Here is a 15502-nt window from a genome sequence, read left to right as displayed (position 1 = left end):
GTTTCTGGATTAATGGTCTCGTGATAATACCACTCGGCCATCGCCTCCGCCCATTTCCCCCTCTCTCTCTCTCTCTCTCTCTCCCCCCCCCCCCCCTCTCTCTCTCTCTCCCCCCCTCTCTCTCTCTCTCTCTCCCCCCCCCCTCTCTCTCTCTCCCCCCCTCCCCCTCTCTCTCTCTCTCTCCCCCTCCCCCCAAATACCCAAATATCTATACAGATTTCTAGACAGTAACGGGTCATGAGGAGAGAGTGGGCGTCTGGTGCTGAGATAAAAGGGTCAGCCATGATCCTATTGAATGACGGAGCAGGCTCAAGGGGCCGAATGGCCGACCCCTTTCCTCTGTGTTTCTGTCATCGCGTTATTAGTGGGATTTTGCTTGACTGCCTATGTTTCTACTTTACATCAGTGACTCATGCTGTAAAGTAGTTTGAGACGTCCAGAGAAGCGCTATATAAATGCACGTCATTGTTGTCTAAAACAAAAGGCACAGCCTAGTGGGAATAAAAAAACCCGCAAATCTAAATCAGCTTCCGCTTAAGCTATTCCATTGTGCGTTTACCAGTCACACATTGACTCCCGATGTACCTATGGCACAATTAGGGCAGGCGACCAAAAGCTTGGTCTAAGAGAGGGGTTTGTAGGGGCATCTCGAAGGAGGAGGGAGAGGCAGAGAGCTTGAGGGAGAGACGTGCAGATTTAGGATGGGAATTCCAGAGCTTCGAAACGAGACAACGGAAGGCACGGCCGCCAGAGATGGAGCAGTTAAAAGCGGGGATGCTCAGGAGGCCGGAACTGGAGAGACCTCGGAGGCTTGTACGGTTGAAGGAGATTACGGAAGTGAAGAGGATTGTGAATTTGAAAACAAAGGGGAGGATTGTAAAATTCTAGAACCTTGTCCCTAAGCTCTGTAATCACCAGAGGCCAGGCTGCAGCAATAGTTTTTAATCGGCTTTGTACAGGGAAGTCGCCACATCTCATGAGGAAGTTGAGCACTGGAGTGGGGAAAGCTGAGACCACTGCCAACGATCGCCTTTGGCAGGAGATAATGGTGGTCAACAGAAGCCCGTGGCCAGAAGAATGAGGGGCATGGGGCAGGGAGCTATTGCGGAGATGGGGTGTGGACAAAGTCCTTATTCAGGAAGGATGTTTTGGCTATAGATGGAGTACAGCGAAGGTTTACCGGGCTGATTCCTGGGATGGCAGGTCTGTCATATGAGGAGAGACTAAGTCAGTTAGGATTATATTCATTGGAGTTTAGAAGGGTGAGAGGGGATCTCATAGAAACTTATAAAATTCTAACAGGGTTAGACAGGGTAGATTCAGAAAGAATGTTCCCTATGGTGGGGGAATCCAGAACTAGGGGTCATAGTTGGGTACTGATCCACGTCAGATCAGCCATGATCTTATTGAATGGCGGGGCAGGCTCGAGGGGCTAGATGGCCTACTCCTGCTCCTATTTCTTATGTTCTTATAAGGGGTAAACCTTTTAGAACTGACATGAGGAGAAATTTCGTCACCCAGAGGGTGGTGAATGTATGGAATTCACTACCACAAAGTGGTTGAGGCCAAAACGTTGTGTGATTTCAGGAAGAAATTAGAGATAGCTCTTGGGGCTAAAGGGATCAGGGATATTTGATTTGATTTATTATTGTCACATGTATTAATATATAGTGAAAAATATTGTTTCTCGCATGAACAAAGAACAAAGAAAATTACAGCATAGGAACAGGCCCTTCGGCCCTCCAAACCTGCACCGACCATGCTGCCCGACTTAACAAAAACCCCCCACCCTTCCAGGGACCATATCCCTCTATTCCCATCCTATTCATGTACTTGTCAAGACGTCCCTTAAAAGTCACTACCGCATCCGCTTCCACTACCTCCCCCAGCAACGAGTTCCAGGCACCCACCACTCTCTGTGTAAAGAATCTGCCTCGTACATCTCCTTTAAACCTTGCCCCTCACACCTTAAACCTGTGCCTCCTAGTAATTGACTCTTCCACCCTGGGAAAAAGCTTCTGACTATCCACTCTGTCCATGCCTCTCATAATCTTATAGACTTCTATCAGGCCGCCCCTCAACCTCCGTCGCTCCAGTGAGAACAAATATACAGTAAATGGCAGAACCCTTACGTGTATTGATAAGCAGTGGGATCTGGGTGTACAGGTACACAGGTCACTGAAAGTGGCAATGCAGGTGAAGAAGGTAGTCAAGAAGGCATACGGCATACAGTGTGTTTCTCCAACCTCTCCTCATAGCTAATGCCCTCCATACCAGGCAACATCCTGGTAAATCTTTTCTGCACCCTCTCCAAAACCTCCACATCCTTCTGGTAGTGTGGCGACCAGAATTGAACACTATATTCTAAGTGCGGCCGAACTAAGCTTCTATAAATCAGCAACATGACTTGCCAATTTTTAAACTCAATACCCTGGCCAATGAAGACAAGCATGCCGTATGCCTTCTTGACTACCTTCTCCACCTGCATTGCCACTTTCAGTGACCTGTGTACCTGTACACCCAGATCCCACTGCTTATCAATACACGTAAGGGTTCTGCCATTTACTGTATATTTCCTATCTGTTTTCGACCTTACAAAATGCATTACCTCACATTTGTCCGGATTAAACTCAATCTGCCATCTCTCCACCCAAGTCTCCAACTGATCTATATCCTGCTGTATCCTCAGATGGTCCTCATCGCTATCTGCAAATCCACCAACCTTTGTGTCGTCTGCAAACTCACTAATCAATCCAGTTACATTTTCCTTCAAATCATTTTATATATATTGCAAACAGCAAAGGTCCCAGCACTGATCCCTGAGGAACACCACTTGTCACAGCCCTCCATTCAGAAACGCACCCTTCCACAGCTACCCTCTTTTGACCGAGCTAGTTTTGTATCCACCTTGCCAGCTCACCTCTGATCCCATGCGACTTCACCTTCTGCACCAGTCTGCCATAAGGGACCTTGTCAAAGGCCTTTCTGAAGTCCATGTAGACAACATCCACTGCCCTACCCTCATCAATCACCTTCGTCATTTCCTCGAAAAACTCGATCAAGTTCGTGAAACATGACCTCCCCTTCACAAAACCATGTTGCCTCTCACTGATACGTCCACTTATTTCCAAGTGGGAATAAATCCTGTCTCGAAGTATCCTAATTTCCCTACCACTGATGTAAGGCTCACTGGCCTGTAATTACCTGGATTATTCTTGCTACCCTTCTTAAACAAAGGAACAGCATTGGCTATTCTCCAATTCTCTAGGACCTCCACTGTAGCCAGTGAGGATACAAAGATTTCTCTCAAGGCCCCAGCAATTTCCTCCCTTGCCTCTCTCAGTATTCTGGGGTATATCCCATCAGGCACCCATCATATCCCATCAGGATGCTATACAGGCAAAACGTACCGTTCATAAAGAAGGAAAGGAGAGGGTGCAGAATGCAGTGTTACAGTCATAGCTAGGGTGTAGAGAAAGATCAACTTAGTGTGAGGATATGGGAGAAAGGGGGAATCAGGATATTGAATTTGCTGATTAGCCATGATCATAATGAATGGTGGAACAGGCTCGAAGGGCCAAATGCCCTACTCCTCCTAGTTTCTATGATTATTAGACTTTCAAACGAATGATCTTGGTGATGGAAGCCAGTGATTTATGAAGGGGAAATCATGCTTGACAAATCTGTTGGAATTCTTTGAAGATGTAACCAGTAGAAGGGGGAACCAGTCGATGTGGTATAATTGGACTTTCAGAAAGCATTTGACAAAGTCCCGCACAAGAGATTATCGTGCAAGATTAAAGCGCGTGGGATTGGGGGAAGCGTATTGAGATGGATAGAAAACTGGTTGGCAGAGAGAAAACAAAGAGTAGGAATTAATGGGTGCTTTTCAAATTGGCAGGCAGTAACTAGTGGGGTGCCACAGGGATCGGTGCTGGGATCCCAGCTATCCACAATATATATTCATGATTTGGATGCGGGAACAAAATGTAACATCTCAAAGTTTGCGGATGATACCAAGTTGGGTGGGAGGGTGAACTGTGACGAGGATGCAGAGATCCTTCAGAATGTTCTGGGCAGGTTGGGTGAGTGGGCAAATCAATGGCAGGTGCAGTATAATTTGGATAAATGTGAGGTTATTCACTTTGGAAGCAAAAACAAGAAGGCAGATTACTATTTGAATGGCTGTAAATTAGGAGAGGGGAGTGTGCAGCGGGACCTGGGTGTCCTTGTGCACCCCTCGCTGAAGGTAAGCATGCAGGTGCAGCAGGCAGTAAAGAAGGCAAATGCCATGTTGGCCTTCATTGTGAGAGGTTTTGAGTACAGGAGCAGGGATGTGTTGCTGCAATTATACAGGGTCTTGGAGAGGCCACACCTAGAGTATTGTGTGCAGTTCTGGTCTCCTTTTCTGAGGAAGGATGTTTTTGCTCTCGAGGGAGCGCAGCGAAGGTTTACCAGGCTGATCCTGGGGATGGCGGGACTGATGTATGAGGAGAGGTTGACTGGGTTAGGATTGTTTTCGCTGGAGTTCAAACGAATATGGGGGGATCTCATAGAGAAATAAAATTCTAACAGGACTAGACAGGGTAGATGAAGGGAGGATATTCCCAATGATGGGGGAGTCCTGAACCAGGGGTCACAGTCTGAGGATTCGGGGTAGACAATTTAGGACGGAGATGAGGAGACATTTCTTCACCCAAAGAGTGGTGATCTTGTGGAATTCATTACCACAGGAAGTAGTTGATGTCAAAACATTGAATGTATTCAAGAGGAGGCTGGATATAGCACTTGGGGTGAATGGGATCAATGGGGAGAAAGCAGGATTAGGCTATTGAGTTGGATGATCAGCCATGATCGTGATGAATGGCGGAGCAGGCTCGAAGGGCCAGATAGCCTCCTCCTGCTATGTTTCTATGAAAGTCGGTGAGGGCTGGAGTGAGAGGAGCTCATTGCAAATGTGCGTCCCAGTCACAGACCCCCCCCCCCCCCCCCCCCCCTTTGCGTATTACAGGAACGGGGTGTTTGAGAATGATCAAAGTTGCTGTGGATTACGCAGGCTCCTGTGGGGGAATTGGAGCTTTCAAGGTTGTTGGGGTAAGGGTGCAACCGGCCTGGAGCAAAGAAGGGACAATGGGGCCAAGGTAAAGATCAGCCTTGGCCTAGTTGGATGGCAGGGCACAGCTGGAGCATTGAACTTTCTCCCTCTTGTTCCACCTGCCCCCTTTCCTAAACCCCCCCCCCACCACCTGCTGAAGTTGGCCCAAGCAGTGAGCAGCTCCAGTGAAAGGTATAAGTGCAACTTGGAGTGAAATGGCGTTCGGTGTCCCGGCGGGAACTGGGTTGCTGGAGCTTGGCGCCTCTCACAGGCATCCCAGCAGGTGGAGCTTGGCTTGGATCCCAGGAATTCGCTGCCTTTTTGCTGAGGCAGGAAATAATTTTGGGACGTAACACAAATTTGTCCATATGCCTAATCCCCAGGTGAAAGGCCCGTTCCAGGCTCAGCAGTGTGTGGCCAAATGTTTTTATTTATTATTTTTACTTCAGAGGATGTGAGCAGGGAATGCGATGTGCTGGCTTGGATAGGTTTATAGAAGTACATAATATATTTTTTTTTTTCAATTTTGCTTTCAAGTTTCTTTGAGCAAAAGGAAAAAATGCCTTTGACAGCAGCCGCCCGCGTGGCTCTTTAACTTTTCATCCAAATCCTCTCTACCACCACCACCACCCCCCCCCCCCCCCCCCCCCCGCCCCCCCCCTTGGGCCCAGTTACAGAGACCGAGACCCTGGAGAGCTTGAATCCGTAATCATTCACTGACTGAACCCGAAACTGCTTTAGCGTTATGTAATCCTATGGACATTCGGCCCATCGGGGCTAGGCTAGGCAAGCTCTTTGAAATGAGTTCAACTCCCTTTCAGAGGATCTCATTGACACCGATAAAGTTCTGAAGGATCTTTATGGGATCGACATTTCAATTATTGGGTGGGATTTTCTGACCCGCCCGTGCCGTGTTTTTTGGTGGGGGTGGTGGGTGGAGGTAGTTTGCCATTGGGCACTGCCGATGTCTGCAACATTTTGGATGGCTTACCCATCCTGCCATCAGGGAACCCGCCACCATGAGGGGTGGGGAGAGTCCGCCTTCAGCGGGACCCGAAGGCCCTGCCAGCGGGAAGAGCCAGAACTTCCCGCTCATTGTTTCTGAAGAAATTACTTCACTCAAAAGGTTTTGAATTTTGGAACGAGCTGCCCCAGAGAGTTGTGTTTACTTCAGTGTTGAACATTGAACACACTTAAGGACAGGGAGATAGATTTTTCTCTCGGCGAATTAGAGTCATAGAGGCTTACAGCATGGAAATAGGCCCTTCGGCCCAACTTGTCCATGCCGCCCCTACTAACCACTAAGATAGTCCCAATTGCCTGCGCTTGGCCCATATCCCTCTAAGCCCATCTTACCCATGTAACTGTCCAAACGCTTTTTAAAAGACAAAATTGTACCTGCCTCTACTACTACCTCTTGTTCCAGACACACACCCCCCCACCCTCTTTGTGAAACAATTGCCCCTCTGGACCCTTTTGTATCTCTCCCCTCTTACCTTAAACCTATGCCCTCTAGTTTTAGACTCCCCTACCTTTGGGAAAAGATATTGACTATCTAGCTGATCTGTGCCCCTCATTATTTTATAGACGTGTAGTGGCCTATATGTGACTCCAAAGCCACAATAATGTGGTTGACTCCCAACTATCCTCGTACAATGGCCTAGCGAGCCACTCAGTTCAAGTGCAACTAGCGATGGGCAATAAATGCTAGCCCAGCCAGCAACGCCCATGTCCCATAAATGAATAAAAAATAGTTCACTGCTGACTTAAAAGGTTGGGGATTGATGTCCCACTCTCCAATACAAGATCTAGGCCCACATTCCAGTGTAGTACAGTGCGTCAGGGCTGCAGTCACAGACCCCATCTGGGTCCCCAGATGGATGCTGATCTCTTGGCACTATTTTGAGAAGCAAAGGTGTTTTCCTTGCTGTGCCCTGGTTGGTATTTATTGAGAGACCAACACCATTAAAACAGATTATCCACTCATTGTAGCAGTGTTATTTCTGGGAACTTGGTTGACGTTGGTTTATCACAGAGTCATTGAATCCCTACAGTGCAGAAGGAGGCCATTCAGCCCTTCAAGCCAGCACTAACAACAATCCCACCCAGGCCCTATCCCTGTTACCCCATGTATTTACCCTGCTAATCCCCCTGACACTCAGGGGCAATTTAACTTGGCCAATCCACCTAACCCGCACATCTTTGGACTGTGGGAGGAAACCGAAGCACCCGGAGGAAACCCACGCAGACACGGGGAGAATGTGCAAACTCCACACAGTCGCCCAAGTTTGGAATTGAACCCGGGTCCCTGGCGCTGTGAGGCAGCAGTGCTAACCGCTGTGCCACAGTGCCACCCAAAGCTCTGGACTTCCCCAACATTGGGAACATTTTTTTCTTTTTCTTAATTGGCTACAAAGTGTGTCGAGAAAGACCCGAGCTTGCCAAAGGCCCAAGGGAAACGCTTGTGCTTGTCTACAGTGAGAATATAAACATAGGCAGCGGACATCTTCAAAGCTGTTCATTCACACAAGAAATGCATCTCCTCTTGATCTATGTCCCATCCATAAGTGAGCACATTCTAGAGAGGTTACGAGATACGAGCATCTATCCCAACTAGTTAGCCCACCAAGCTTGTCCACCCTCATGATGGTTGCACTCCCAACCCCCTCAATCCCACAGCTCCGTAAACTCCAGAAAGAGGCCAGGAAAAGAAACGACATCGGTAATAAGGGGAAAGAAAACTAGAGTAAATTCTCCTTCTGCCCCATCTGCCGGCTGAAACTCATATGACCATTCAGATTCTGAGCAGGAGGAGGCCACTCGGTCCCTACTCTGCCATTCAATAAGATCATGACTGATCTGATTACAACTTCAAGCCCACGTTCTTGCTTTTCCGCGATAACCTTTCACCCTCCTTGTTAATCAAGATTCTATCTACCTCCTCCTTAAAGATATTTCAAGACTCTGAGAAAATCTCGGGATTCTGAGAAAAAATGTTTCCTCATCTCTGTCTTAAATGGGTAACTCGGTGGCCCCGAGTTCTAGATTCTCTGACAAGAGGAAATATCCTCTCCTAATCCACGCTGTCAAGTCTCCTCAGGATCTTGTATGTTTCGATCAAGTCGCCTCTTACTCTTCTAAACTGCAGCAGATCCAAGCCTAATCTATCTTTTGATTTAATTTGATTTATTATTGTCACATGGGGACCACATTGTCACATATTGTCAAGGGGCGGCACGGTAGCACAGTGGTTAGCACTGCTGCTTCACAGCTCCAGGGACCTGGGTTCGATTCCCGGCTTGGGTCACTGTCTGTGTGGAGTTTGCACATTCTCCTCGTGTCTGCGTGGGTTTCCTTCGGGTACTCCGGTTTCCTCCCACAGTCCAAAGATGTGCGGGTTAGGTTGATTGGCCATGCTAAAAATTGCCCTTAGTGTCCTGAGATGTGTAGGTTAGCGGGATTAGTGGGTAAATATGTAGGGATATGGGGGTAGGGCCTGGGTGGGATTGTGGTCGGTGCACTCGATGGGCCGAATGGCCTCTTTCTATACTGTAGGGTTTCTATGATTTCTATGATTGATGTATTGGGATACAGTGAAAAGAATCATTTTTTGTGCGCTATACAGACAAAGCATACAGTTCATAGAGTACATAGGGGAGACGGGAAGAATCGGGTGCAGAATGTAGTGTAACAGTCATAGCTAGTGTCCAACCTTCCCTCAAAACATATCCCTCCTACTCCAGCTATTTGGCACAGTGGTTAGCACTGCTGCCTCACTGCGTCAGGGACCTGGGTTCGATTCCAGCTTGGGTCACTGTCTTGTGGAGTTTGCACGTTCTCCCCGTGTCTGCGTGGGTTTCCTCCAGGTGCTCCGGTTTCCTCCCACAGTCTAAAAGACGTGCAGGTTAGGTGCATTGGCCATGCTAAATTCTCCCTCAGTGTGCCCGAACAGGTGCCAGAGTGTGGCGACTAGGGGATTTTCAAAGTAACTTCATTGCGGTGTTAATGTAAGCCTACTTGTGACTAATGAATAAACTTTAAAACCTTCTCTGAGCTGTTTCCAATGCATTCACAGTCTCCCTTAAATAAGGAGACCAATACTGTTCACAACTCCTATGTTCCTCACTCCAGTGTAGCTGATAAAACTTCCATGATTGCGTGCTGTCTCACCTTCCAGAAATTTCTTTTGTTATTCTCATGACTGCTATTGTCTCCATTAGTTATGTGTGATATTTGTCACTGCTCTCCTGCGCGACCCTGCAGGTTTCTGTTCTGCAGATGTGTACGTTACTGTGCGCAGGGGCCTCCAAACATTGGAACAAACTTTCCTCCAGCGTCCATTCACAGGAGGAGCCCCAAAGCGCTTTCCGAATGAGGTGCTTGCAAAGTGTCGTCACCGTGGGGGATTGATGGCAGCGGCTTGTGCACAGCAAGCGGCAGCGAGTGGCGTAGGCCCCTTGTGAGGCCTGTGTATAACGTCCGCTCCAAAAGATGGCATCCCCAATGGCGCAACTCTGAGGCTTCAACGCTTGCTCCTTTGCTGTTGAGGGTGACGGGAAGCCTCAGACCTCTTCCCCACCACCACCACCACCACCACCACACACACACACACACACACACACACACACACACCCACCCACCCCCTCCCCCCCCGTCCCCCGCAGTGCACAGCGCAGTCGGCGTTGAGAGCGTGTAAACACTCTGATCACGAGGCCCGTGTCTGTTTTCCTCACCCGCTTCTGTTTCCGTTTTTTCAGGGGAAGAACCTGTTCCTTCCAGGGCTGCTCAGGGAGTCGTAAATTTGATCCAACCGGACAGACGGCCAATTTGGAACGGCTCGCCGCCTGCTCCAATGGGAAGAACATTCCAGAATGCTGTGTTTACAAGTGAGGGAGGCCTGCCAACTCTTCACGGAGGAGTGGGACCCACAGTCAGAACCGTCTGGCCGATGCTAAGAACATACTGTACTGAGAGTGGCAGACTGGCCAAGGGGTACCCCATGCGCCTCGGCACTGCTGCCGGGGCCGATGCCCAAGGGGTCGGGGCCCGTCAGCACGCACGGCCTTGCTCAAGCGGAGTAAAGGACATGGTGGGCTTGAAAGGTTTTGGGCTGACAGCTGGGGGGCGTGCCAGTGAGGGCATGACGAGAGACAGTGAGGGGACAGAGCAGTTGACTCACACTGACGCGCAGGGCAGAGCCATCATGGTGGACGTGGGCGGCAAGCCCGACTCACGGCGCACAGCCTCAGCACAGGCCGTGGTCCGATTGGGGGAGCGGGCCTACCGGCTACTGCGCGACAACCAGCTACGGAAGGGCGACGCGCTGGTCACGGCCCAGCTCGCCGGCATTGGCGGGGCTAAGCTAACCGCCCAGCTCATCCCGCTGTGCCACACCATCCAGCTACATCGCGTCGACGTCTCGCTGGAGCTGGACGAGGCCCGGCTGGCGGCCATCGTCACGGCGACCTGCGGCGCCGCCGGCAAGACGGGGGTGGAGATGGAGGCCCTGGTGGCGGCCAGCGTGGCGGCTTTGACCGTTTACGACATGTGCAAGGCGGTCACGCACGACATTGTGATCGAGGAGGTGAAACTGCTCAGTAAGACTGGTGGGCAACGGGGCGACTTCCGTCGCGCTGACAACAGCTAATTTACAACCCATTAACTACACCCAAAGCCATGCTAAAACTCACCTCAATGACCTCTGAATTCCTGGTATTATCGCTAGACCATTAATCCAGAAACTCAGCGAATATCCTGGGGACCCGGGTTCGAATCCCGCCACGGCAGATGACGGAATTTGAATTCAATAAAAAAATATCTGGAATTAAGATTCTACTGATGACCATGAAACCATTGTCGGAAAAACCCATCTGGTTCACTAATGTCCTTTAGGGAAGGCAATCTGCCGTCATTACCTGGTCTGGCCTACATATAACTCCAGAGCCACAGCAATGTGGTTGACTCTCAACTGCCCTCTGAAATGGCCCAGCGAGCCACTAGGTTCTATCAGCGATTCAAGAAGACGGCTCACCTTCACCTTCTCAAGGGCAACTCGGGATGGGCAATAACCAGAGAATCCCTACAGTGGAGAAGGAGGCCATTCAGCCCAACAAGTCTGCACTGACAACAATCTCATCCAGGTCCCACCCCCGTAACCCACACATTTACCCTGCTGGTCCCTCTAACCTATGCAGCCTGGGACACTAACGGACAACTTAGCGTGGCCAGTGCATCTAACCCGCACATCTTTGGACTTTGTGGGAGGAAACCGGAGCACCCGGAGGAAACCCACGCAGACACACGGAGAACGTGCAAACTCCACACAGACAGTGACCCAAGTCGGGAATCGAACCCGGGTCCCTGGAGCTGTGAGGCAGCTGTGCTAACCACTGTTAATAAATGCTGACCTTGACAGAGATGCCCATGTCCCACAAATGAATAAAAAGAAAACATACAAATTAGGAACAGGAATAAGCCCCTCGAGCCTGCCCCTCCATTCATTAAGGTCTGATTGTAACCTCAACCCCACATTCCCTCTTAAAGGGCTTGAATTAACCATGTGGAGCCTTGTTGCTGTTTTTTAAGTAATTATGCAAAATTCCAATTCAACCATTTGCCATCACCTTGTGTTCCTTGATCGTCTCCGTCACTCATGCTCAGCGTATTGGGTGGGAAGGAGAAAAATTGGGATTGGATGATAGTTTTGTCCTCCATCTCCAACAGTCTACAACCCTGCAGCCCCTTTTAACACACACGATATCCTGAGGCATTCTCCACAGAGAAATAGCAGAACAGAAGGCAGCAGGCCAAGTCCGAGAACTGTCAGGAAGTAAAGTCAAACAGATGGGTTTTTGGAAAGGTTTTTTGAAAGGAAGCAAAGGAGAAAGGGTGACTGAAAAGGGAGGCTCGTGCAGGACCTGTTCCCAGCCTTAAGACAACCCGGAGCATTTTACAGCCAATAAAGTACTTCCTTGAAGCGTAGCCACTGTTTTAATCTCGGGAATGCTTATCCAAGGACTCTGTGGCCTGGAGGAGAGGCAACTGGAAAATTGGTAAGAGGAAAAAGTAGACTGGAGCTGGAAGACGAGTGTGGGAGAGGCAACCATGTGCAAATTTATCATAGAATCACCTACAGTGCACAAGTGCACTCATCTAGCCTGCACCTACTCTCTCTCAGAGCATCTTATCCAGGCCCTTTCCCACATATCTACCCTGCTAATCAGAAACCATAGAATCCCTACAGTGCAGAAGGAGGCCATTCGGCCCATCGAGCCTGCACCGACAACAATCCCGCTCAGGCCCTATCCCCGTAACCCCACATATTTACCCTGCTACTCCCCCTAACCAAAACATCTCCGGACAATAAGGGGCAATTTAGCATTGCCAATCAACCTAACCCGTACATTTTCGGACTGTGGGAGGAAACCGGAACATCCGGAGGAAACCCACACAGACATGGGGAGAACATGCAAACTCCACACAGACAGTGATCCGAGCTTGGAATCGAGCCCAGGTCCTTGGAGCTGTGATGCAGCACTGCTAACCACTGTGCCGCCCTAACCTACACACCTTGGGACACTAAGGGGCAATTTAGCATAGCCAATCCACATAACCTGAACATCTTTGGACTGTGTGTGTGTGTGGTGGATGGGGGGTGGTGCGGGTAAACCCATGCAAACACAGGGAGAACGTGCAAACTCCACACAGACAATCACCTGAGGGAATCGAACCCGGGTCCCCGGTGATAAGAGGAGCAGTGTTTACCACTGTGCCACCATGCCGTACTCCGCTGTAGGGGTAGAGTGAGGCAATGGATTTTCATCTGGATGCCTTGCAAGTTGGTGGAGAGATGATGATGATGAAGAGTGTAGGACAGGAAGCAACGAACTGGCGTCCAGCTGCATTGAAAGTTTTGGAGGATGATTTTGGAAGGAGAGTGCAGGAGTATTCGAGGTGAGAAAAGTCAGGTTCAGTGGGTTGGAGGAGTGTGGGGCTTAGTGTTGGAGGGTGATTAGTGGGATAGGGGCGACCCAACAATGCACAATGAGTGAGTTGTCTTGGTGAGGACGGTAGAGCTTTAGATCAATGGAACAATGAGATTGGACACTCTCAGTGAATGGCTGCAGAGGGAAGGATGGGAACAGGGACATGTGAGGGGAGTTTCTAGTGTTAATGGATTAAACCCAACTGCATAGTTCATCTTATAGTTGCTCCCCTTGCTTCTAACTATGCCTAATGCTCAAGTATTGATGGCTGCTCCACAAGTGCTCGGCCACTCGAGCCAATCAGTCACCGGATCCCTTTCACCTTCACTGAGCCAATTCCACACCCATCAGCAAACCCTAGGGGTGGCCATCTTATCTTCCCATGTCTGTCGGCTTCCATATTGCATCAAATTATGTTTGTTTCATTTTGCTTGGAAAGGTCAACGTATATCAGTACGGGATTGGGAATCTTGCTTTTCAGCGCTAATTCTGCCCTGAAAATCTGTTGTTGGGGGGGAGGGGGTGAGGTCGAGGTGCGGTTATTCCCAAATCTCCACCATGACCCCAGCCTGAGTGAAATTCAAGTTCAATATTGGAAATGAAGAAGCTGTATACCTGCAATGGATTTCTAAATGGACAATAAAATTGGAATTGAATTGAGTGTTGTTGGGCAAGTGTGTATCAAACATGTAGGCGTGATCAGGACCATGAAATGCCAATCAGCTTGGAGCTCTCACTTGTGCATCCAGAACTAGAACAAAGAAAAGTACAGGAACAGGCCCTTCGGCACTCTGAGCCCATGCTGATCATGATGCTCTAACTAAACAAAAACCTTCTGCCCTTACTCGGTCTGCACCCTTCTATTCCCTCCCTATTCATTTACCCATCCAGATGCCTCTTAAATGTTGCTAATGTGCCTGCTTCCACCACCTCCTCTGGCAGCGCGTTCCAGGAACCCACCGATCTCTGCATGAAAAACTTCCTCTGCACATCTCCCTTAAACTTTCCCCCTCTCACCTTGAAACTTTGCCCCTTTGTAATTGACATTTCCACCCTGGGTAAAAGCTATTGACTATCCACCCTGTCTATGCCTCTCATAATTTTGTAGACCTCTATCAGGTCTCCCCTCAACCTTCATCTTTCCAGTGAAAACAATCCTAGTTTATTCAATCTCTCCTCAGTCAACAACCTCGAGAACAGGCAACATCCTGGTGAACCTTCTTTGCGCTCTCTCCAAAGCTTCCACGTCATTTTGGTAGTGTGGTGACCAGAACTACATGCAATACTCCAAATGCGGCCTAACCAAGGTTTTATATAGCTGCAACATGATTTCCCAACTCTTGCACTCAATGTCTTGTGTGAAGCATGCCTTATGCCTTCTTAATCACTTGTCCACCTGTGTTGCTACTTTTAGACTGACAGCTTAAAAGTGCCACATGATGAGGTTGGAATTGTTGTTTCAAGATTAGCTTTAATTAAATAACAAAGATTAATTTCAAGGCAATTGTCTTGTCATTTGGTCTTGAGAATGGGGCCCCTAAGGAATTTTAAGTTTATTTATTCATGTCAGAAGTAGGCTTACATTAACACTGCAATGAAGTTACTGTGAAAATCTCCTAGTCATCACACTCCGGCCCCTGTTCAGTTACACTGAGGGAGAATTTAGCATAGCCAATGCACCTAACCAGCACATCTTTCGGACTGTGGGAGGAAACACACTCGGACACAGGAAGAATGTGCAGACTCCGCACAGACAGTGACCCGAGCCGGGAATCGAACCCAGGTCCCCGGCGCTGTGAGGCAGCAGTGCTAACCACTGTGCCACCGTGCCAAATTGCAGTGAAAATCAAGACTGAATAACATTGCGTACCTGGTAAAGTTTTTTAAACAAAAAAACTTTCCCTCATTCTCATTCTGTTATCACGAGACACTTGAGAGAATTCCCATTTGCCCTCCTTTCATTCTGTACTAAAAGCATTGACTGACACTGAGGTAAAGGGTCCACGCAGAAACTATTCACCACCCAATAGAAACTAGAACCAGAAATAGGCCATTCGGTACTTGAAGCTTGCTCCGCCATTATGATCATGGCTGATCGTAAATTCAATATCCTGATCCCCCTTTCCCCTTATATCCCTTGATCCCTTTAACCCCAAGAACTAAATCTAATTTCTTCTTGAAATCACACAATGTTTTGGCCTCATGTAACAGTCGATTTAATATGCTACGGTAGGACTGTTAGGCAGTTTGACTTTGGAGTTATCTCCCAGCCATTGTCTGCAGCAAGGTGGCTGCAGCCATTAATAACCAACTTCTATTAGAACCAGGGGGAAATCCCTGCTGTCCTTGCCAAGCCTGGTTTGTATGTAACTCCTGTCCCATACCAGTTTTTAACTAGCCATTTGGTTGTATCGGATTGCAG

At 48.8% G+C, this 15502-nt stretch overlaps 1 protein-coding gene across 3 annotated transcripts in view; it reads left to right on the top strand.

Moving 5' to 3' along the window:
* mocs1 (molybdenum cofactor synthesis 1) overlaps window positions 1–13741 on the top strand; it is a 51218-nt gene extending 37477 nt beyond the window's left edge. The window contains exon 11 of one of the 3 annotated variants that reach the window (XM_078212237.1): window positions 9853–13741. Coding sequence is in view for 2 of the 3 variants with exons in the window: in XM_078212236.1 (XP_078068362.1) it covers window positions 9853–10742 (890 nt within the window). In the remaining variant the exon portion in view is untranslated. The remainder of the gene's footprint in view (window positions 1–9852) is intronic. The other 2 variants (XM_078212236.1, XM_078212235.1) reach the window with 2 other exon arrangements.
* Window positions 13742–15502: the final 1761 nt, after the last annotated feature.

The sequence above is a fragment of the Mustelus asterias genome, chromosome 5, assembly GCF_964213995.1.
Source record: "Mustelus asterias chromosome 5, sMusAst1.hap1.1, whole genome shotgun sequence".
Lineage (NCBI taxonomy): Eukaryota > Metazoa > Chordata > Chondrichthyes > Carcharhiniformes > Triakidae > Mustelus > Mustelus asterias.
Note: the sequence above shows the minus strand (reverse complement) of the source record. Positions and strands in the feature narration are given on the sequence as shown.